Source organism: Anolis sagrei, chromosome 3 (assembly GCF_037176765.1).
Source record: "Anolis sagrei isolate rAnoSag1 chromosome 3, rAnoSag1.mat, whole genome shotgun sequence".
Classification (NCBI taxonomy): domain Eukaryota; kingdom Metazoa; phylum Chordata; class Lepidosauria; order Squamata; family Dactyloidae; genus Anolis; species Anolis sagrei.
Genome location: NC_090023.1, coordinates 148128550 through 148153099, shown reverse-complemented (window position 1 = coordinate 148153099; position 24550 = coordinate 148128550). Strand labels below are relative to the sequence as shown.

The 24550-nt window shown below is 38.9% G+C and overlaps 1 protein-coding gene across 25 annotated transcripts in view; it reads left to right on the top strand.

The window, feature by feature from the left end:
* The window catches only part of CAMK2G (calcium/calmodulin dependent protein kinase II gamma), a 168099-nt gene that overhangs the window by 117542 nt on the left and 26007 nt on the right, over positions 1-24550 (top strand). For 8 of the 25 annotated variants that reach the window (XM_060769141.2, XM_060769139.2, XM_060769143.2 and 5 more), the window contains 4 exons: positions 4167-4207; positions 8459-8491; positions 21453-21521; positions 22846-22890. In XM_060769141.2, the coding sequence (XP_060625124.2) occupies positions 4167-4207; positions 8459-8491; positions 21453-21521; positions 22846-22890 (188 nt within the window). The remainder of the gene's footprint in view (positions 1-4166; positions 4208-8458; positions 8492-21452; positions 21522-22845; positions 22891-24550) is intronic. The other 17 variants (XM_060769145.2, XM_060769142.2, XM_060769149.2 and 14 more) reach the window with 3 other exon arrangements.

Below are 24550 nucleotides of genomic sequence, written 5' to 3'. Positions count from 1 at the left end.
TTTATTTGTGACTGTATCGTAAATTAATTTGTAACAGTCTTTCCTAGTCTTCTGCTGCATGAACCACTTCAGATGACCAGCAAATATTTTGCTCCTGCACTATTGGGAAAGCAAATGGATTATGCTGGAACTATGTATAAGTGTATGAAAGGGGCAGTATGTGAACAGATTTCCACCATTGTGCTCTGGCTAGTATCACTAGGTTTTGTGGATGTAGTTTGTTTCCAATCTTGCATCTGTTCACAGAACATGCAAGATTCATTTGCAGCACAACTTCCCTTTCATTTTGTGCCCCCCACCAGAAATTAATACTAACTGTATCCATAATATACATTGTAAAGAATTTCACACTTGGGAGAAGAAGTATTTGGCTACCCGTTCCTAATCTATGGGGTATGTCACACTTTCTGTTCATCTCTCTCTGCTTCTTCATCAAACACCTATGAGCTGAGTCAGCTTTGCTTCTTCAAGTGTTGAGAAAAATAAGATAACTGCTGCCTTTGTGTGGTTGTAAAGGTTATAGAAATTTGCTGGCACTTTTGTGCTTTGGGGATGAGGGTGAGACCTAAATATTGGCATGACCAAAGGGAGACTACTGGACAGGTAAGATAGTGCCCTGTATTGGCTCTAATTGACATCTACAAAAGCCATATTTTAGAGTTACACAGAACCAACTCTAAGTTTTGTGTAACTGACAATCTACTTATCTTTTGTTTTATTACTTCTTAAACATTTACCTTGTTCTTTTCAAAGGACAGAAGTGAATTCCAGCCAAAAGCATAATATTTCTCGGCTATACCTATTTTACATTTTTTTTCTCTATTACAGACAAACAAGAACTCATAGACCAGAATTTTGTAGCCTTGCTCTATGTATGTTCAGTTTGTCAGTGCTGTTTTGTGGTGTGGCATGTTATTTCTGCTTTATATTCAGCTCCTGTTAAGACCAGATTCATGTATATTGAGGGTGGTATAATTGACTCTAAAAACTGCTTCTACAGAATTGAAAATTGACACTTTTACAAAGCATCTGTTTCTTTTACAGCAGAGCTTACTGTGTGGAATATCTCTGCATGAGTGTCCATCCATGTGGCATTGATTTTCAGTGGCAACTCTGCTATCTACAACATTTGTGACATAAGATTTAGTGGAGCCAGGGTTATCCCAGTCCATCTTTTTAACTTGGAAGATTACTCAGATAGTGATATTTTTCCTATCTTCCTCTTATTTTTTGTTTTTAGTATGATTGATTCCATATCATGCAGTTTCTTTTCTATCTACTAACTCATACAAAGGGGGATGGGGTATTCTAATCTAATTTCCCCCCTCTTATCATTATCCCTGTAAAAATGCAATAATTTAAACAATACCTTTTTTAAAAAAAATGGCAATGCCATGTTTGTTACTTTTTATTTTCACATAAATTGCATGAATTAAGGACTCGAAAAGTGAATAGGAAACCCAAGTCCTGCTATTATGTCGTGCAGATCTATTTGTTATGTGCTTATTTGTTATGTGTTTTGCAGCTATTATGCTATGCAGATATGGAACGTCCCTAGAAATAAACCTTTTGAAGAACAGTTGAGGGAAGTAGGAATATTTAGTTGAGAAGAGAACATTGACCGGTTATCCTCAAATATCTAAAAGGCTTTCTTCCTTGAAAGCTTTTAAACAGAGGCTAGATGGCCATCTGTCAGGGGTAGTTTGATTGTGCTTTTCCTTCATGGCAGGGAGTTGGACTAGATGGTCCATGTGGTCTCTTCCAACTCTGTTATTCTATTTGAAAGGATGGGAAGGAAGTGTTTTCTATGGCTTCCGAGAGTAAGACCTAAATCAGTGAATTCAACTATGTGAAAAAAATTACTAAGTTTTCTGGTGGTAAGAGGTATTTAACAGTAGAGCCAAGTAGAACAAGATAGAGGACTCTCCCTCATTCAAGGTTTTACAGCCTTCTGTTAGAAATGGTATATCTGTGATTGTCCGATTCCGTTTTGCCTACAGTTTTGGTTCTATACTTCGTTTGTTAAGATCTCAGATTTTTAAAACATTTACGTTCTTGACCATTTTTATTCAAAAGGTAAGCTTTAAAGTGTACAGTTAAATTCTCTTGAGTGCAAAATAACAATATCAGTAGCATTTTGTGATATGCTCGAAGTTCCTCATCATATGATACTGTGGAACCATGTTTTTGAATTTGTTCTTCACTGCATGGTCCTAGACATTTGGGAGTCAAACAATGATTGTAATGATGTCCTATGGCCACTTCACCAGTTAAATTTGGCCAAAGGATTATGTCAGTGAGAACAAAGGAACAAACTTCTTACTGCTTTCAATCTGAAGTATAATGTTCCTTGTTTTGTTGCACTAATCCTTTTGCAGAAGATGTAATAAGCCCATCTTAGTGATGTGTGGAATATGTAGGACAGTGGTTCTCAACCTGTGGGGTCCCCAGATGTTTTGGCCTTCAACTCCCAGAAATCCTAACAGCTGGTAAACTGGGAAGTTTTGGCCAAAACACTTGGGGACCCACAGATTGAGAACCACTGATATAGGAGATCCTCCCTAAATGGTAAAGTTGGTTCCTTGGGCTTTTAAGCACAAGAATATTGTGCCTTCTGGGCAAACCCAAAGCTAAAGAGTTTATTGTTCATAAGAAGTTTGTTCTCTGGATATCATCGCAACTTCTCCTCCCCCCCCCCCCCCCCAAAATGTATTATTAGCCAAGGAGATTTAAGACCGGGATCTGTTTGTTCCTGCTCTTGTACCTCCATGTCAATTGAGGAAAGTGTCGCTTAGATGCACCCTGACGGTTGCACCTTAGAAAGCTACCCATGACACCTCAAGCCCATTTTTAATTTTTTTCAAGCAAACTTTAACCAGAAATAGCCCCAAATGGCCTTTAAAATTACTCAAATAGCAGTATTGTACCTTCTCACATCCTCACAAACACCCACAATACCAAAATAACAAAAATGTGCTGGCCTTGCTTGGGGATGGAAGAAAGAGTAGTGTTCAAGAAACATTAACAAAGATTCATTTGTCACCATGAGCTCAGCATCCTCTGTTGACCACAACTTACAGTTGTACAACACCACTGATGTTTAGTCCATTGAAAGAGTTGGTGGACAAAGGAGCTGCAATTAAAATCTGCTTTGTTGTTGTGTATAACTATGCTGAGATGTTGTCCTTGGGCATGGATAGAGGATCTCATGTGTACAGTTGAGAAAGGGGGTCCTCTGTTACACATGTAATATATGATCATGCTCTTCCTATGTATGCGTACTCTGTATGTATGTTTGTGTGTGTCTTTGCAAACTAGTTGTTCACTCAAAACAAGGTGACTTAACCTTGCACTTTTGAAGGAACAATTATCCTTTATCTTGCTCATGGTCTGTTTTGAGTTCTCCCATTTTGCAGCCACCAGTGCTGCCTTGCTTTGACCCCCCCCCCCCAGCCCACCTTGGTAAAACAACATGCACCTCTTTTCTTAGCAACTATTCCACATGGATTCTCACTGCTAAATTGGATTTGCATAGTGTCTGTCCCATTCAGATGCTATCTGTGCCCTTCAACTCTAGATTTTAATGGTAATAGCTATACCTGAGCCTATTCACAGGAAAAATGTCCTGCATGAAAATCATATGTGCATCTATTTGCCGTGTATATACCAAGCAGGAACTTATATCTAATGAAGATAACTTTAGTAATCTTTATGTATGTCAAGTAACATATTAAATTCACACTTTCTAAAGTTTATAGTAGCTGCCTTGAAGAAACTTTATTGTGTGTGAATCAGCCTTAGCAGTTGTATTCACAAGTTAATTATGATGACTCAGAATGTTTAAGTACATTTTCTGTTGTCCCAGTCTTTTCACCGTTACCTCTTAATATTGAAGGGTTGGGGAAAGCTTTACTGACAATGCTTTGTGGAAAGGTATGACTGCCGTGTGCAAAATATGAATGCCGAGCAGGCTGCTGCCTTTGCATAATTTGTTCTTTGGAGAAAGCAGGACCCAAGGTTGGTTCTAGCTTGCTCTTTGACAACCACATCTCCTAATTAGTAATATTACATTCTACTAACACTCCTGAAAGATTGAGTTGAAGGTGAATAGCCTAAAATTCCTAAAATGAACCTCACTTGCTTCTCTTATTTATTTTTTTCTGCAGCTGCCAAAAGCTTATTGAATAAGAAGACTGATGGAGTGAAGGTAAGTTCTGGATTGCAGCAGGCTTCCTAATCTCTCCCACAGAAATCAGTGTCCAAGGCCCAAGATACATTTTTTGTGCAAGAAAAGGCTATGTGGTTTCTGCTATGACCATCTCTTCCACTTCCACCCATGAACTGCTGCTGCTGACTGTGTTATTGGTCTTTACATTCTAAAATTTAGAGTCTAAACAATTGCCCAAGGCAGGAAAATACCAGTTGGATCTAGTGAGCCATTTTTAATCGCTGTAGTTTTTCAAATAGTTGGAGCAACAGAGGTATTCAGAAATTCTGCAGAGAAGCTCCTTAAGTAAAATTCTTAGATCAGATATGCTGTGTGCTTTAATGGAACATGTTTTGTAGTGAATGAACCTTGCTCATAGTGTGTAACTGGATTTACTGCGGCACTTGTGTATGTGAAAATTCCATGCTTCCTGGCATACAAATAATGTGTACATATCAGACATACACATATCAGACATACACATACACAGACATACAAATAATGTGTACATATCAGAACAAGAGAGTATTTTGTAGTAACTGGCTGCACAGTTTTATATTTTTCTCAACTAGACTGAGTCCTAGGTTTATTTAGAATCAAAAATAAGATTTCACATCTTTTAATCCTGTTGAGATTTCCATGAAAGTAATATTAAGTCTCAATTTCCTTTCAAATATGGGAGCTCCAGTGTATGCCCAGAGTTTTTGTGTTTTCTCATATGGTTTCATGCCAGAGATAGTTTCTTGGACAGAGTTATGTTGATACATTAGAAATCACATGTATGGAGTTGATTGTGTCCTTATGTTCATTATGAAAACTGGTGTCCAGTTGGAGATACCTAGATGCACAACCTTGATATCTGGAACTGGTTGGCATTGCCCTTTTCATATCCTCAGTAGTGCACATTTGACTTAAATATACATGATTATGTAGGTGTTTCTGTCTATATGATCTTTTAACTGGATAGCTAGCGTGTTTTCTACTTCATCTACACCACATGTATGTAAGATACTGTTCCTTTGTTTCTATTCCGTGTCAGAAAAAAAGACATCACCCTCACCAGATACCCCTGTGTCATTTTAAAGACTGCTTCATCAGTTATTTTTCCTTCTATGCCTCTTTCCTGTAGGCATGTGTCTTAGCTATAAAGAGTTGTGGTTATGCTTGTAATCTCACAAACATGTCAACAAATTATCTAGCCTCATTGAAATACGAACATAAATCCAGTGTTAGTCAACTTTAGGGTAAGTCTGTTGAAATCGATGTGACTAATAATGAGACTAACCAAGTCTGATCTGGATAGACTTAATTTTGGATTTAACCCTATTAGTTTGTATATGCCTTTCACACTTCTGAATGCTGTATTCAAATCCCCTGTCATATTATTAAGTATTATCACTGTTTTAGATCATGCTGGAAAAAGAAACTAGAGTTGCAGTGGGTTAAAGCACAAAAATAATGAGGAAAAATGTAATTGGGTGTGGTTTGCTGTTCAAGTGAGGTAACAATGTATTTACATCAAAATTGGAATCTCCATCAATTATATTTTTTCTGTGAACCGTTTTATTAAACTGGTTCTGTGGCGGGGAGTGGTGGGGATGGAGGGTGTCATTAGTGTTTGTAGAACTATTGTAATAAAGTCTGGCCAGTATGAGTACTGCTTGAAAGCTGTTGTATTTTGCAAATCCATGAAATAAACTCAATGGACATGTCTAATCAAGTTCTATCACCATGATGCTAACCCTTGCTGATGACAAAGTTCAACCTAACAACATAGTCCTCATAAATTGTAATATTTTATGTCAGAGGTGTACAACTGGGGCATAGAGACATGCATTTGGGCTTCCAGGGCTTCCAAAGGGCATTTTGGGATGTTTTCAAGGAAATAATATTTTTGAGAAATGTCACAAAAATCATTGTGACTCCTGAGAGTCCAGAGAGGCACCAAATAGTTAGATATGCCCCAAAGACACCCAAGCAAAGACTTCTGGACATTTTGGAGCATAACACTTTTTTGGTCCTTAGAGGTCACAAAAATTACTCCAAGGGGCCATTTGTGGCCTGTGGGCCTTACTTTGCCCACCCCTGCTTTATCTGAAAGGGCCCTTTTGGCAAAGACTATTCAGAATGTTTATAAATGTTGCCATTCAGTAAACCACCCAATGCTGTTTTTAGAGTAACTTCCATGGAAACTGAGATAGCAATCCTGCTTTCAGTTTTCTGGAGTTGTCACCCAGAAATTTGATCTTTGAACTATAATATTTGAAAGGAGACCTGAATTGGTAATGCCAATGGCCAAGAGACTACAGTGTAAATCAAGATGTCATTAGAGTGAATACTGCTACTGACAATGGAGGAGGTATTTCTAGGAAAGATGTTTTCTGAACCTCAACCCAGTATTGGTAAGGATAATAGGGATTTATATAATAGAGTTACTAAAAATTATAACAGGATAACTGTGAAGCATTTTGACTATGCGAAGTCAATGTGTACAGCTGCTGCACATTTATAATATATACATTATAAGTTATAAATACTATAAATACAAATGTATATTTTTCACTTACTAAAGTTTTCTCAGTGATGTGTAGGCAATTTTTTAAAAAAAACAAGAAGATGATAATAAAATAATAACCAGCACATTAACCAGAGTAAAAAAGCAGCAAACAGTCATGATAACGCCATAAATACTCATAGAAATACACAGCTAGTTTTACTCTAGAGTAAAACCAAGAGGAAAAAAATGAAGATCTGAAAGCACTAAAGCAGTGTTTTAAATGTCTGGGAGAAGAAAAGGTCAATATATTTCTTAAAAGAAAACAATATATTGGTACTAGGTGAGAAATCCTGGGAAGAAATTTAAAGATAGCATAGCACCATAGAGAAGCCCCCCATTCTTGTAATATGTAATACTGGGCAGCTCAGACAAGAAATTGTCTCTGATTCTTAATTATTGGAAATAATTAGTGACCTACTGAAGGAAAAAGGAGGTTTCTAAGCAAGACCATGCCTAGTACCACATATAGTTGCTGTCAGAAAAGGTAGATGAAAGATTAACTTCATTTAGGTGGTTCAGTTAAAATATAATTTGATTCCTGAGCATGTTTGAGCATGGCACTGTGCATATTATACTTCCAGCAATCTCTGGCTTTCCTCATCCTCTTGCCCACCAAGCATTTGAGCTTGATATTTTGATATTATTCTTACTCTGTCACTGTCAGCATACCAGAGAAATGTCTAACAGTTGTCAACAACATTCACTTTTATCCAGTTTCTGCTCTTTTTCTCTTCCAGAGGGTTCATTGTTTTCTTGGTAGTTTACAAAATGCTATGGTCTTAATTTATTGGTACAGGCAGAAGTCCCATAAATTCTTTGACCTCATCTGATTAAACCTTTAGCATGAATATGTTCTTTTTTCCTCAAAGAACTACCATCTGAGCATACCTAAGTACCTCTTTGTTTAAACTGTAGTTGGTGCACACATGTCACCTTGACTGACACACCTAGTTTTTCTGATATGGTATCATTTTTAGGGCAAATTTCCAGAACGGTATTTTGTGAAAGAAAGATATATATATGGATTTACATTGCAGTGACTGAATGGATAGGTTTTATTCCGTCTCTTTGGCACATCATTATTGCTGTTACTGGGGTAGGATGATGAATCTCTGGAAGATCTCAATGGTGCTTTGTAGGTATGGGCTTGTGCCTACGTGGACAAGTTGTAGTCCATGCTTATAACTGTGACTGCAGTCACTATTCCAGTCCAATTTAATCAAACTCACTTTATTTGTGAAGTAAGTGACAGTCAAGGTCCGAGTGTTTGGTAATACTAGCTGAAGATGTGTGGTGAAACCCTAGTTCCCATAGTTCATTGCTATGTGCTTTGATAGATACTTGGGGAGTTTGGTTCCTTTTGACTGAAGTGCAGTCCAGTCACGTTTCAAGCAAATGTTTCTTCTCTTTAGCAAGACTGGAGGTATTTCAGAGGAAAGTGTCTGCTGATTTCGTGTTGCACTGTCTGCATATGTCACCCTCTTGCTAACTGTAGAAGGTTGTGTTTCCAGATTTCTGCCTTTGGGTTTTGATTGCTGGGTTCCATGAGCACAGTTATCGGCGGTATCTTATTTCTTTCCTGGAGGAACATGATTGCGAGCAGGGTTTTGCTGACACACAAGTGCCAACATTTTCTTTGTTTCTCTTCTCATGTCTTCTTTCCTTCTTTTTCCTCCTCTCAATGGTGTGCCCAGAAAAGGAAGTCAAGCTCCAGCGTGCATTTGATGGTGAGCACCTCCCATAAACTGCCTGTGACCCTGTGGAATCACCATTCTCATGCCATGCACGTCCAGCTTGTGCTCATCACCCCACATAGCATGTCTGGGCAAGGGGGGTGTGGAGTCACATTTTGCACTTCAAAAGGTCCATGTCCTTACAAAAAAAAAAGGATTGGAGGGAAAGAAACAATGCTGTGGATGAGGCCACTGGTAAGGAATCCTCTTGTTTGGTTGTAAAAAGTGGATACCTATATTTAACTTTGGATACTGAGTGAATAGAGGAGCAGTTTCCCACCAACTGAATCATTTATTCACACAGCCTCCCAGTGGCCAGAAGTCTCTGTGTTCTTGTAGGGACATGGAACCTTGGATTCTTCATTGTAGAAGTGCTGAAATGGAGCCTGCCTTTCAGCTGTACTAATGCTGCTTCTCCTTGATGGTTAGCAGCCCGGCTGCAGTGCAGAACACACTCTATTTCCTGGTGTTATGGATGGATGGTGTGGGCACAACACCATTTTGTGACTCACAGCTTTCATTCCCATCCCTTTCCCTTCCAGAAGTCTGCTAAGACCTCTTGGGGTCCCAAACTGTTTTTCTGACTTCTCCCTCCACTCCCACACCTCTCCTCTACATCCCAAGAAATATAATTGGCATTAATGCCAACATAAGTTGACATTAATCAAATATCTAGCAATTCTTTACATTCATTCCCTTTTCATATGAATGTGTATTTCCTCCTGAGATATGTTTGGGTATGTAATGTATCAAGAGAAGAAAGACTTATTCTGAGTCACTTGTGATGCCGAAGCCCTTCTCCTCACTCAAGCTCAATTCTGATTAAATTGATGTTTTCTCGAGGGTAGCTACTTTCTTTGGATCAAGAAGAGCTTGTAGGCTAATATGTTGAAGATGAGTGGGCCTTCTTGCTCTCCTAACAGCAGTTGTTTCTGGTGACAGAGAAGCAGACTCAAACAAAGCTTACTTCCCTAGATTATTAATGTTGATTCTCCCCATCACACTCAGGGCCTCTTTTTCCCACATATCCTAGAGAGGGAATCCTCTCTACAGCTGAGAAAGATGAATCCAAGTAGTCCCATTATAGCTCTTGTTAGGTGTTTGCCTTTAAAATAGGGCTGCGGAACAAAGCAGTTTTAGTAGTGGCACATAGCACTGGTTCCCATCACATTTGGAACCATGGCATTTGAGCAATGAGGTTATCACCCACCATTAGTTGATATTACTTATTATATCTCTTCTCTGACCAGCAGACCAAGAAAGTAATCTTCCTTGAATTCAGCAATATAGGAATTAACATGACCATCATTGTATGCAAGATGGCCATTAAGCATCTAATGAAGATTCACTGTTGCCCTCTAAGAGACAATGAGTCACCAGTGGGGAATACCCTTTCCATCTTCTCCCAATTTCCATGGTAATGGGGCCCATTCAAAGTTTACTGACCACAAAAGAATCCTTGTTTTTTTAGGAGGTGCAAGTGCATAACAGATACCTTCTACGCTTGTGGGAATAAAGGTTCACAAGAACCATAAAATTATATAGTGACACTGATGTGGAGAACATAAACCCCTCCCTGAGAATAGTATGGGAAGAGGTTTGTCCAGTGGTTTCGACATCGTATTGTCAAACATGGCCATATAGCCTGAAAAAACCTACAACAATCCAGGTCTTTACATCTCTAGACTTTTCTGGAAGAAGACACTCAGGCATGGAGTACCATACCAGTGCACTAGTAGGAATCCATCTTTCCCAGGACAGGAGGGAACTCCCACCTGCTGACAGGAGGGAACTCCCACCTGCTCCATCTTTCCCAGGACAGGAGGGAACTCCCACCTGCCTCTACTACTACCATGCAAATAAAGCTTTCCTAGTCCCTCCACAGATGTTGGCAGCAGAGCAGATATAAAATTGGAGAGTTCACACTCTTCTGAATAACTAGATCAGGGCCTTCCATAGTCTCTACTGAGGGAGAAAAAGAATGATTAGAGCAGAAGATGACTACATTGTGTAGATGTTTCCTCTTCTTCACAGACCAATTTCCCCTATCTTACTAAATACAGAGCAGAGAGAATTTAACTCATGGTCTTTCCCAAAGGAATATAAAGTCCTATTATGTTTCTAAGCAGGTTTTGAACTCTGCATAGTTCATCCTAGACACAGATCAAGCCTATCATACTTGGCAAATAGTCAACATCCTTCCCATTTCCAGAGTGTATTACAGCTTCTGTTGTTTTCCCCACTTTGATGGAAAACCCCAGATGTTTGTATCTATAGAAATCATTACAGTGATAGTAAATGAGTAAACGCAGGATGTGAAGGTTCTATCTCCCTGCTGCCACCAAATGTATAAATGTCCACTTATCCCAACCACTGACACGAAATTTCCCATATCTCCCCCTCTGCCACCAATGTGAGGTCCTCCTCTTTTCCCATTACTGTGACGCATCAACTATTGGGACTTCATGGATGCTGTTGTGGTTCCTTTATGAGATTTTCTTTATTTCTATCCCCACTGGACACTACTTCTATTTATTAAGTGCTGCCATCACAGTCACTGTGTTTGAACTCAAATTTCCAGTATGAAGCATTCTTCTTTGTGTGGCTCATACAAATGGGGTTATTTGTGCCCGTATGGTGCATTGTTCATAATGTTCTAAAGTTGTTATGTATGTTTTTCTTGATGGAGACAAAAGAGTATAATACAAAAAAGATGATTAAGCAGAATTTGGACATAACATTACAGATTTATTTAATATCCCTAAATCACCTGTACATCTCACTTCTTTCCTAGCTAACTCTGATGCTGGATCTAACTCTGCACACCATTCAAAGCCTTAAACCCCACAATTAATTCCTAATCCTAACAATGTTCCCTCTTACCCCTGACCAATTGTCATACACCAGCTTCTTCAAAATCCCTTCAGACATCCCACCAGTCACCATTCACTCCCAACCTACCATTCTCTCACCTTTCCTAATAACTCCTTGCTTTGAACCATCTAATACAAAGTGCATCACTAGCTATATTACCTTAATAGCAAATAAATGAAACAACATTTTCCACTGAAAATCCCAGAATATCTCACAGCACTTAACATAAAGCTTTTTTGAGACTTCAGCAGTTTATGCTTCTGTCACTAGCTTGGTACTCTCTTGCTTTTCTGGGACAGTTTTCCTTTCTCTTGAAGCTATTGGAATGAACACATTATCCAATGAGAAAAGAATTGAGAAAATCTTTCTTTCAGCAGCCCTGGGGATGTGGGAGAAAGGCGGGAGATGCCATTCTAACTCCGAGACTCAGATACTTCAGAAGAGAAAACAACAGAAGACATTTAAAAAAAAAATATCAGCCCTATGTTGACCAAGACACTTTTGTTTCATAGATCAGTCTCAATATCGGTGCAGCTATGATTCATTAGATAAAAGTGTCTTCTACTCTTGTGTCTATGGTAGTGGTCCTATATACAGGAAGACCGGTTGCATGCAATAGCACAGAAGTTGAGTGGCAGACCGCAACTTCTGCAGTACATTTTATCTTCTAGATATCAGTCATGTACCTTCCAAGTGAATATATTTATGACTCGTTGCAGGGAGTCGTTACTTGCTCTACAGATGTTGTTGTTGAACACTTGGCTTCCATTGGTCCCAATCATCATGAGACAATGAACAAGAATGATTGGAGGGCCATAGGTTACACACAGAGAGATATAAGATGTTCAGTAGGTTTAAGAATTTCTACAAAAAATCCTCATCAAGGACCTTAATGCAAGAATTGGCGTAGTTAAGTCTTGCATAACCTGCTTTAGTCTTTTAACTAGAATCTGGAGGTCTGTTAAACAGAAGCTTGTGCGAAAGGCATAAAGTTAGAATGAAAGAGTGTTGAGAGGAATAATTTTATTTGAGTGTCAGAACAAAACAGAAGGTTCTCCACACAAGAACCAAGATTTGATTACCCTGTACTTTCAAAGTTTCAGCAACCTAATCTAGGTAAGGAAAACAATGTTTAGCCATTGCTATTGTGAAACAATTAGGAGTCAGAAATTCTTCCTAATTTGTCATAAATGTGGCCTTGGGTTCTGTGCTGGGAGAAAAGTGGGATATAAATTATACAGTATATAATTGCTGTATATAAATAAATACAAATAGATAATCCAAGTCTACTTTCTCTCTACTCCCACCATGATGCTATTACATTTATGTAGCAAGCGACTGTCTTAAAAGATGTATTAGTAAAGGAACAGTTTCTGAGTGCTCTTGTGCCTGTAGATGCCTAATGGCGATAATTTTCCCATTAGTAGAAATGTGTCTTGATGTTGAGCAGCTTCGGGTCAAAGGTATTCTCAAGGTCTTCAGCATGGAGATGTTTTTTCTGGTAATCTTTGCTTTTATTTAAAGAGAAGTACTTCAAAATGAGGGGTGTGGTCTTCTGTGAGTTATAGGTTTTTCACAGGGACAAGTTGGAATACTGGACAAACACCATCTGTATGCCACAGGCAAATCTTGTTTTCCCAAGGCACAAGAGGTATGTTTACCATCTGTCTTCACGAATTCAGTCAGCATTTGATAGAAGAACTGGTGCAATTTAAAGTACAAAGTCCCCTTTGTTTCTACATGGGTGGAATAATAAACTGATTTTTGGAGTTCCCTGTTTGAAGACTCTTGAAGCGCTTCTTCAATACCCATAGGATTTGGAGAAAATATTACACCAGCTTCGGGTTCCTTGTAGAGCTCTCCCTGCACAGACAACATTTACATTTTATTTCCACCAGGGGGCAGTTTTTTCTGCACCTTTTAAAGGAAATGGACACTATCTGTATGGCTAGCGTGGAAAGATAAATATGCCTTTATCTGTATAACAAAGACTTGGTAAGATGATTACCATTTGGAATATTAAAACTGGCATTTATAACACACACACACACACACACAAATAATAAATGCAGCATAAAAGCATTATATGTCAAAGACAAATTCACTTGTCCATGAGAATGAGAGGAGTAAAGCAGTTGAGAGCATTTGGTTAAAAATAAAATGGAGAAATAAATAGAAGCAAAATTGTGTTGGAAGTCAACTATGAGCCACCAAAACAAGAGGAGGACATAGATGGTGCTTTCCAAAAAGAAATCTGAAAGATGCAAGAATCTGTCATTATGTGGGACTTCCATTATCCTGATATCTTTTGGAAGACCAATCTCCTAAAGATAGGCAGTCAAACAAATTCCTGGTGTGCCTTGCAGATGATTTCTCACTTCAGAAGGTAGAAGAAGAAACAAGGGAATCGGTAATCCTGGACTTGATCCTAAAGAATAGGGGGGAGTTGGTCACTGGAATCAATCTGACTATGTAATGGAAGAATTCGCAATTGTAAGGGAAAGAGCAATATAGTCAAACACAGACTTTGGATTTTAGAGAAGCTGATTTTAACAAGTTTGGAGAATCACTGGTATCCTACTAAAGGAAAAAGACACATTGAAAGAGTGTGAGTTTTTGAAGAAAGAATGACAAAAACATAATCATAAATCATTCCATGAAAAAAGAAAAATGGGAAACATCTGAAAAAAATTGAGGGAAAAGAGTTATATATAGAGTATGTACAAAGTATATACTAAGAATGGAAGGAAGAACGAATCACTAAGAAAGTGTACAGATGTGTAACTCAAGCTAGTAGAAATACGAGTACAAGCAAAGCCGAAGCTCAGATTGAGCTTGCCGGGCTAGGCAAGGAAGATGCAACAAAAAGGGGAATTTTGGGATATATTTGAGGCAAGAGAATGACCAAAAAGACAGCGTGTTCAATAAGAACGTAACATGCTAAAAGGCAGAACTACTCAATAGCTATTTTGCTTCAGTTTTCCTTGAAAAAGAGAATGGTGTGTTTTCATGCACCAGAAGAGACCTTGGCAAGGGATCTGGATTGCAAGTCAGGATTGATAGTCAGCAGTCACCTAGTACAGATAAGGGATGGGTGACATTTGGCTTGAGAACAGTACATGTGAAAGAGATGTAGGAGTCTTCAAAATAATCCTGACAGATTATGGAGCTAACATAATGAATGTCAACAGGGATCATTAGGCAAAAACAAACAAATGCATCAATATTGGATAGGTGACACCTTACTTGACAGCAGTGCAAAGATGTGGGGGTATTTGTAGACCACAAGCTGAACATGAGTCAACAGTGTGGTTTGATAGCTAAAAAGACGAATGAAATTTGAGGCTGCATCAATAGTGATATAGTGTCTAGATAAAGCACAGGAAAAGAGATTCCACCTAAATATTTAGAAGATGATTAGAGCTCTGTGGCAGTGGAATATACTGCCTCAGAGTATGATGGGATCTCCTTCTCTATAAGTTTTTAAACAGAGACTGGGTGGTCATCTGTCAGTAGTGCTTTGATTGTGTTCCTACATAGCAGGAGTTTGGATTGAGTGGGCCTTGTGATCTCTTTCAGCTCTATGGTTTATGATTCTATGAACCTAAATGAATTTCAGTCTGCAGGATCAGATAAACTGCATCCCAGAATGCTGAAGAGATTTGCAGATGTATTCTCTGAACCTTGCCATTGTTTTTGAGAAATCATGGAGAACTGGTAAAGTACCAGAATCCTGGAAATGGAAAACAAAACAAAAAAAAAGACAAAAAAAGAAGATCCAAGAAACTACAAACCAGACAGCCTGACCCAAATGCCAAGGGAAAATATATTAACAGATTATACAGTAGCCTGCCTGGAAGTATCTTGATGACAATGAAGTGATCAGTAGGAAGCAGCATGGATTTGTCAGGAATCAATCCTGCAGAATCTTCTACTAGATTAGTAGATAGTGGGACTGGTGGATGTCATTTATCTGGATTTCAGCAAAGCATTTGATAAGATCCATCATAATACTTTCTTTTGCAAACTGATTAAATCTGCAATAGATGATCCATAATTGTTAGAAAACCTAGTACCAGGGTTTTCTTAGCAAGATTTGTTGTGGTAGAGGGTGCCATTGTCTTCTTCTAAGGTTGTGACTTTCACTACATAGATGAGCAAGGATTCAATCCCTGGACTCCAGAGCTTTAGTCTACTGTTTGAACCACTACACCACTCTTGCTGCATAGCAGTTTTGATTTTAGTTTTAACTGCCTACAATGTTTTTGGCCTACAACTCCCAGAAATCCCAGCCAGTTTACCAGCTGTTAGGATTTCTGGGAGTTGAAGGTCAAAATCATCTGGGAACCCCAGATTGAGAACCACTGCTATAATGGGTCCCATAGATGAGTTGGCCCATCTGTGGTTTTGCCTATTGATGACACACATTGCCTGTGTGTGTGTTTCTTATTCTTGCATTTGGACTCTTCCTTCCCACTTCTTGCCACTACTTTGATTGTTTATGCAGTTTGCTGCTGAAGAGTATAAGCATTTGTCCTTTCCATGTCAATAGGAGGTTTGTGTGTTCTCTTTTATGTATTCTCTGTGTACTCTCAGAATGTGTGCTTGCTGTCTGGTTTGCTTAAGTTTGACAGTATTACAAGATTACATTGCAGCAGCATTTTGTGCAGTCTAACCTGGTGAAGCTTCGCTTGACACAGTAGAATTTGCACAGAAGTAAGCATGTATTAGATTCTTATAGTAGAAAGAAAATTCACTTGAATTCAAAATGAAACAACATTACCATGTGGTGATATCATTGCATTGTGAGTCTTGGTCAGGCATGGGTAAATTTCGGCTCTGCAGGTGCTTTGGACTTTAACTCCCAGAAATCTAAGCCAACTTACCAGTTGTTAGGAATTGTGAGAGTTGAAGTCCAAAACACCTGGAGATCCAAAGTTTGCTCATCATACCTGGTCTTCATGCTTACTTTGGTAGTGGTCTCCCTGAGTTGAATACCAGAACTTTACTTTAAAAAGTTATGCATTGCCACATAATTAGGAAGAAAATATATTTTGGAATAACCTTGAAAATATTATCATAACTCTGCTATCAAATCACTAGATTTAGATTTTCCCTCTAGTTGAAAGCAATGGGGCAGCAAGAACACTTCTTTGTCTGTGACCATTGAATATGCTGTGTTGTTCCTGGTTTCCTCAATGGTGATAACACAGAAGAATGTATGTTCTTGGTATTTTAATCAAGCATTTAATTTTAATTGCCAGACCAACAAAATACCTCCTAGTACCTACTGATCTTAGATTTCCATGTTTCTTCTCATCATTATCCTGTTTCGCAATTAAGTTCAAATCTGTATACTAATTAACTTTGGCACACCTTATGTGATTTCCAAAACCCACTTCACTGATGGAATCTGAAATGAGATAAATTGCCGTATACATTGAATTTATATTTTTTACCAACCTAGGTCCATATATACAGTTTTATTGGATAGTTTTGTACTACCTCATATTTGTTCACCAGAGCTATATTGACTTGGATTTAAATGTTTATAGAGTTAGTTTGTTTTCAGGCCAGTGGTTCTCAAGTTTGTATGTCCAGCTGTTTTATACTTTAACTCCCAGAAATCCCAGCCAAGATTGGCAGTCGTCAGGGATTCTGGGAGTTCAAAGCCTAAATCTAATTGCCAATTCATATTGATTAAGTTTAATCACTTGCTAGATGGTAAGTCAACATTCAAATAAATAAACTGATTTATTTATTAAACTAGTTGTCACTAATCATTAATTGGCTTTAGGCCTGTTATATCTGGTAGGTCAAAGGAGGAAATCTAAAGTTTTAGACACTATGATGTAACCTAATTGTTGGGCTGTGTCTTTGTGAAAGACATGTTAGTTCATTCTAAAGCATCTTTCTTTGGTCCTTCATGTTTTTGGTGAGGTCAGTAGACAGATAAATATTGGATGAGCATTAGATAATTTATAGTCCTCCATGTGTTTTTGGACTGTATCAGATGTTATAAGCATTGCCAGTGGTCCAGGTTGATGGAAGAGGGCAAAGACATCTAGAAGGTCATAGGTTGCCCACTCATACTTTAGAAGATCTCCCAGTTGTGTGTGGAAGCCACTTGTTGGGCAGTTCATATGCAGGCAGTGAAAATTTGTAATTCAGCCACATGGATAAAGTAATGGCATGTTCCCCCTAGAATCGATGCTTCAGTTACTCTTCTCACCTGATGTAATTGGATCGTTTTAGTCTCTCAGACAAACAGGAAGGCTTCACAAGAAAAGGCCTGCCTTGTGCTTGGATGGGACTGCATTACACAGCTCTGCACTTGGACTGTACAGTAGTTTGACTTCAAGCATTAGTCCATGAGATAGCATAGTATTAAAGAAATAGACAAAAAAGGCTTCCTCTAGAAACTTCAAGGGAAATCATTTTGCATGTTAGTCCCAACTAGCAAAAAGTGATATTGCTAGAATGCAGCTTTGGCACCTCAGTGAGAAAGGGATGCAGTGGTCACCAGTCAGTATAGAAAAAGAGGGACTCAGTGCCCCATGCATACCATCTGCATTTGCACCCTTCATGTATAAGACCTTGCTGTTAATTCTCAATAAAAAAATACAGTATGCACCTTGCTAAATTGCTCTGATTTTTTGGAACGGTTCGGCAGTTTTGCCAGCTAACTTCTTGTGCAGACTTGTTTGTTAAGAAAATTAATGAGAAAATGGAAGTTACTTAGGCTTCTTCTACACTGCCTTATAATCCAGATTATCAAAGCAGATAATCCACGTTATCTACTCTAAACTGGATTATGATACAGCACAGCACTTTTATCCCATACCCATGTTCCTTCTTCTTTTTTTTACAATTGATTGTGTTTTTATGACACTCAACACTATAGGTTATTGGGTGCCATTTTGAGTCAAATTGTTGTTTTATATACTACTGGCTTATTTTGTATTGTATTGTGTGTTTATTTTATTTTATGTATTGTTTTAGGCATTTTGTGCCATATGTAAGCCGCTCCAAGTCCCTTCGGGGAGATGGAGGCGGGGTTCAAAAATAAAGTTGTGGTGATTATGATTATATGCCATATAATCTAGTTCAAAGCAGATATTCTGGATTTTATATGGCAGTGTAGGAAAGGCCACAGTAGATTGGAGTATGGTGATAGAGAAATGTTGATTGGCCATATCTGCCTTCATGCCAGCCAACAAGCCCCCTCCTTGATTGTTCAGACTTTGGTGGTTTCTGTGCAGAATATAAGCTTACATGGTCCATAGTTTATTTCCAATACAAATGTTAAATTACTAACATAGGAAAGAATGGATACACGCATAGCTATCTAAACAAAATAATTTCAGTTCTGTTATGTACATGGTTGTCAGGTTTTTAATTAACTTCATTTTGTGGTCTCATTTATTTTGTGTTGACAGGCGGAGAAAGTAAAGTGCAGCTACATAGGGGGTCAGATAAGCAACAGGGTATAAGTCCAAGTAGAGTAGGGTTGTGTCTTATATCAAAGTTTCTGTTGAGCTGATCTCAAATGGAGTTTTGGAAAGCTACGGGCAACAAGAAGATCCTTAATTATTATTTTTTTGGTAGACATTATAAAGGTATTCAACCCCTACCCTTTTCAAGAACTGAGTCTTGTTGCTACATCCAGATGTAAGCCAGGCTCTGACAATTGGACATTCTGAAGGTCCACCTGGAAACAAGGCTGGAGAGGCTGTATGCTATCCCTCTATTTTGATTTTTCTTTATGATTTCATTGTGCCTATTTTTTCTTGCATTCCCCATAAGGAAATGAGACTTAGGTGGAAGAAGCTGTTCCATAATTCTTCCTAGCTTGGTCTGTCTGTCTCTTGTGAAGATGATTAAGGTTACTTCACATGTGATTAATGTAAGGTGTATTTCAGCTCTGATTAAGAAATGTAAAAGTGATGGAGTTCTGACAGCAAAATATTCTGTCCTGTTTAGGAGCCTCTTGCTTGACCGGATCATGTATCATGTATTGTGAGAGAAACTGATTTTTTGTGTGGGGGGGGGGGGTTAGTTTTAATAGGTGTAAAATATCAAAAACTTTCAGGTTTTTCTAATACCTTGTTTGTCATGAGATCATGAAATTTCACTTCACATCAGGCTTCAGCTTTGATGTCTACCTGCAACTACCTGAACATTATGAAGTCTTTAACAAGCATACCCCAAATGTAACTCCAAACAAGCATCAATGTGAAAGGCAAATTACTTTCTTTAAGAAGTGATTCTGACATGGATCTTAAAGTTCTTGGTGTGCTCTCTTTGCTGCTATATAACAAAACTGTAGTAGCTAGTCCCACATCACAAAAGTGGCCTTAACACTGATGAATGAATTTTATTGACCTCTCATTGCTAATGTCAGAATGTATCTGCTTCCCTTACATATTATTGTTACTGTATCTTTTTAACAGCTGAGAAATGACATTATTCATTGGCTGTCCTTTCTGTGGTGAAGCACTTTGTAGATTTGTACTGTAGTGTTTACATCCAGAAGTATCCTATATTCATGTATAAGTCTAGAAATTTTAGTCCAAAATAAATCCCAAAAACCTGGGTTGACTTATTCACAGGTCAGTGAAAACACTGTATCTTTACTCCTATCAAATAAGAACCATCGCGTTCCCTGAGGAGAGTGGTGAAAGGCAAGAGCTTCATCCTTCCCAGAAGAATCTGAAATAAACACCGACCCCTTCTTTTCTCTCTGCCATGGTGCTTTTTTGAATGCCTGGGTGGGAAAATAGTGGCAGTGGTCAAGGGTGCCTTGTTCCCCAAGGGAGCATTTCCCCTCACTGCAGAATGTCCCTTGATTTATACAAGATATTGACTTATACATGAGTATATATGGTAGTAGGAGCAAGGGAGTGGCTGGACAAAAACTTTGTGTAGCTGAGGAAGATTGATGGAATTTGTTCCCATATTTTTATTTTTATTTCATAGGGGTAGGGTGGTATTATCACACTTTCTTGAGAGGACTCAGGTTTATTTGTTGTGATTTTTCTGAAGAGCTCAGAGTGTTGTGTTTTTTTAGGTTTTCAGGGAGCCTGGCAGAATTTCTTAACTTCAGCCGTGGAATGACACTGTGAGCTTCCCGGCCAAACTCTGGGGTGACATTAAGCATAAGCAGGCAACTTCCATATGTTCCCTTTCAATTTTCTAAATGGCCCACAGTAAAAACTGCAGGCTAAATACATTTCAGCTTATTGGTCACATACACACCAATTCCAAGTTAGTAATGTTAACTTCTGAATGTGCTCCATAGCCATTTGGGATGGTTTTTATAAGCTCTGTTCACAGTTTAAAGCGGAATCATAAGGAGAAACTGCTTTTGGTAAAATGCACATCTGGACCCCAATAGGAACATGTTTGCCTTACCTGAATTATGTTTCTCCATTAGAGGTAAATGGGCAGCCTTGCAATCTATGAAAACATGCCTGAACTTGCCCACCAATGTTGCTATTTAGAGTGTTAGATCCAGAAGTTAAAGAAAAACAGAATATTTTATCGAGCTAAGTCCGTCTCAGCATAAGTATGTATTCAATGTCAAATGTAAACGGAACCACAGAAGAGTCGTGGTACATATAGGATGATCAGCTCACTTTGGAGTTAACCATGAGTATATGTTTTCATTCAGCTTGGCTCTCCAGATCTCTGAATATGACCAACCACTAGCTTATTCTACCCAACATATTGCTTTTCATCTGAATATGTTGCCTTCTCTTGATTCTTCCATTCATCAGTGAGATAGGTTACAATTCTCCTGCCAGACGAAGCAACTATGTTTTCCCATTTCCTTCCTGTTGCTAACCCTGTTTAATCTTCCATGAACATCTGGATATATCTTTGCCATGGAAGATGGCAAATCAGTCTTCACCTTTTCTCTTCCTTCTCCTCCTCCTCCATCATCTCCCTTTTCTCACAGCAGTTATTTTGGGAAGAGACGGAGCTGATATGTGAATTTGCAGCAATAGTAATGCAATGTTTTTATGACTGTTGCCCAGGAGGGCAAGGGGAAACTAAACCATCTGTTTTTCTGTCTTAGCCACAGACCAACAACAAAGCCAGTATAGTAAGCCCAGCAAAAGAAACGCCCCCAGTGCAGATGTCCATGGTATCTTTCCCAACCATTTCTTTGTCCTTGTTTGGTTTTTACTTTTGGTTCTTCCCTTGCCCAGAATGCTGCCTGTGCTGCTCTGTGTTTTGGCTTAGTTCTGTCTGCCGTCCCTTCCCCCCAAGAATGTCCCGGCCCCCACGCAAGTAAGAGGTGCAAAGCGCAATGGTGTCTGTATGTGGGGCGTGCAGCTTGTCCAATAGCTCTCATGGTGGGTGTGCTTGATTTTTTTCCCTTGAGGAGGATGCGATGGAGTGGCCAACACCATCCAGTCTCCAGAGAATAAATGAATGGAAACCTCTTTTGTTGTCTTATTTGCCCTGGGTTTTTCACTGTTCCCCACTAAGACTCTTGCAGCAGACTGCACATTCCTGAGTGTCCTCTCTCTTGCCTTGGATAAAGACTGGGCATCATCTGTATGGGTGACAAATGAAAGAATACTTAAGTATTATGGCATTACCATGTTTCTTCAGCAGCCTCTGCTGCTGCAGGACCTAGGGTGGGAATGAAACTGGGTAAGAGTGAGCCATCTCCATAATTATCCAGGAATGAGTGCAAGAGCTTAGTGGGGCTCTGAGGCTGTATAGTTGCTTTTTACTCCCTATAAAGCTTTGAAGTTTTTGTTTCTTCTTGGGATACTTCATAATTTGACTCTTCTATCATAAACATTGCACCCAATCATGCACTGGCTTTTAAAACCACAAGTCTCAATGCTGCTTGCAATATCTGATCTCTCCACTCATTTTACTGAAAATATATAATTTTGAAGACTATTTGAAATAAATACAGGATATTGCTAGGAAGAACTGGGGTGCTTTGGCTGACAATTCTGTGAGGAAATTATGAATGTCCCATTAGAGAGAGAAATAATACCAGAAAATTGTGTGGGGAGACATGGAGACAAAGCCCTACCTCAAATCTCTTAGCTGTGAGTGAAAGCTTTATGTAGGGTTTTAAAAATAATGGGGTTTTTTTAGATTATATAAACTCTGTATCCTCCCAATAAGCAAGCACTATCTTCATTTCTTGTAAGAATTTACACAGGCTTTTTCCTGAGTATTCTTGTAAACTCATGCCAGTAAGAGTTTGCAAGGTGAATTGGGATATCTGAAAAACATTGTGGCTTTGTCTCCATGTGATTTAAGAAGTTGCAGGTTTTACTCCTGCAAGGGAGAGGGGTGTGTGCGAGCTCACACCACCCTAGGATAGAAGTGTTTGTGCTTTGTTCTTGTTTGTCACTTTGCTCTCCCAACAGACACTGCGCAGAGAGAGGAAAGCTTTGGACCCGGAATCTGATTCTTTATTTCTGTCCTCTTTCAATTAGGAACCACAAACTACTGTTGTCCACAATGCCAATGATGGCATAAAGGTAAGATGAGGCTCGCAATGGGCTTTTGTAATCTCAACCATCCTTTTATATTTCTTCCCTTAACTTGGTCTTAGAGTGCATTCAGACTATGTGTTGGTTGTGTCCCAAGGCACAGAAGAAATGGTGAGGGGCTTGTCCTGAATTCCATGTTCTGTCCCCGCCTTTTTTCTACTTAACAGATTTCTGGCACAAAAGCTTCTACTTCATTTATTTTGTAGCATTTGTTATTCATTTAGCGTATTTGTTATTGCTGTTGACTGAAATCTTAGGGTGGGATTTCTTATTATGGGGGGAGGTTGTTGCTTCCAAGGGCGGCTATGTGCTGACTGTTTTCTTGTACGTACAACAGAAGGTACTCCTTCTGACAACTCATTCATGTTACGTGTTTCGCCCTCCCTTGCAGCTAGCAGTCAGGAGAGGTAGATGTAAGGAGAGGGGGGAAACACAACGAATTGTTCTACTACAACAGCATAAGAACCAAGTATTGAGTTATGTGGATGGCTCCTCACAGTGTGTAATTGCACTGTTTCCTTTGTTCCTCTCCACTGGCATCCACATATTTATTTAGGGACTTTATGTCATTGTACCTTGCAATCTCTTTCACATAATTTTTTTATTGGAAAAGTATATCTTTTAAAAAGAAAAAATACGCTGTCCATAACATGATGCTGGACTTCCTTGCCCCACACTTTCTGCCACAATTCATCAAATGTATCAGAGTGAATGAACATGCAAAGACCAACAGTTACACAGATTATTTTAAAAAAATTAGTTTCAGGAGCAGGAAGCAAGAAATTCAGAAAGATTGGTGCTTAGACAGGGAAAAATGTCATGGAATTAGATTAGGATGTTGAGTTATCTGGTTGCAGGCTTAACACTACTGAGTTTGGGTAACTGGTCTTGTGAGGACTTGTTTATTATGGATGACTGAAAATAATGACTGATAAGTGGACAATAACTGAGAGATACTGTAAAGAGTTAGGCGACCAGAAAGTGTACTCTTCCATAGTTATGCTGCTACTACAGAAAAAATACTCATTCACGTACAGGTAGATTTTACCTTATTTTAAAAACTGCTTCTGGAACAAAATTTCCATAGCACATATCAGAGCTCAGAAAAATTCATAAGGAAAGAGACATTCCACTACAGCAGTGGTTTCCAATCTTTTTTTGACCAGGAACCACTTTGATCAGGGACCACTCTCCAACATTAGTACCAAAAGGGTTACGAATCAGTTTTTGGTCAACTTTAGATTTGATTTGGTTATTTGGGGCGCTGATTCAGAAAATCGCATTGGCTAGACCACATCAGCTCTAGTTTCTGATACAGAACATACGCCATCCAGTAGTTGCCATTTGCTGGCCCACAGAAAACCATATTTAATACTCTAGAGCTGAAGTGGTCTATCCAATGCAATTTTATGAATCAGCACCCCAAATAACCCCAGAAACAGGCCTAAAAACAAAGACGCCAAGGCATCTCTGCTTCCAGGCACCACATGAAACAACTTTGCTTCAAGGGGGGGAGAGGGAGGAGGAGGGGAAGCAGCAGTCAGGAGACTTGTTGTCACGTCTTTTGTGGATAGTCAGCCTCTCTCCTCCCAACATCCCCATTGCCTTGTCACTATAAGAGGATTTTGTGAGACCAGTTGCTCTCGTT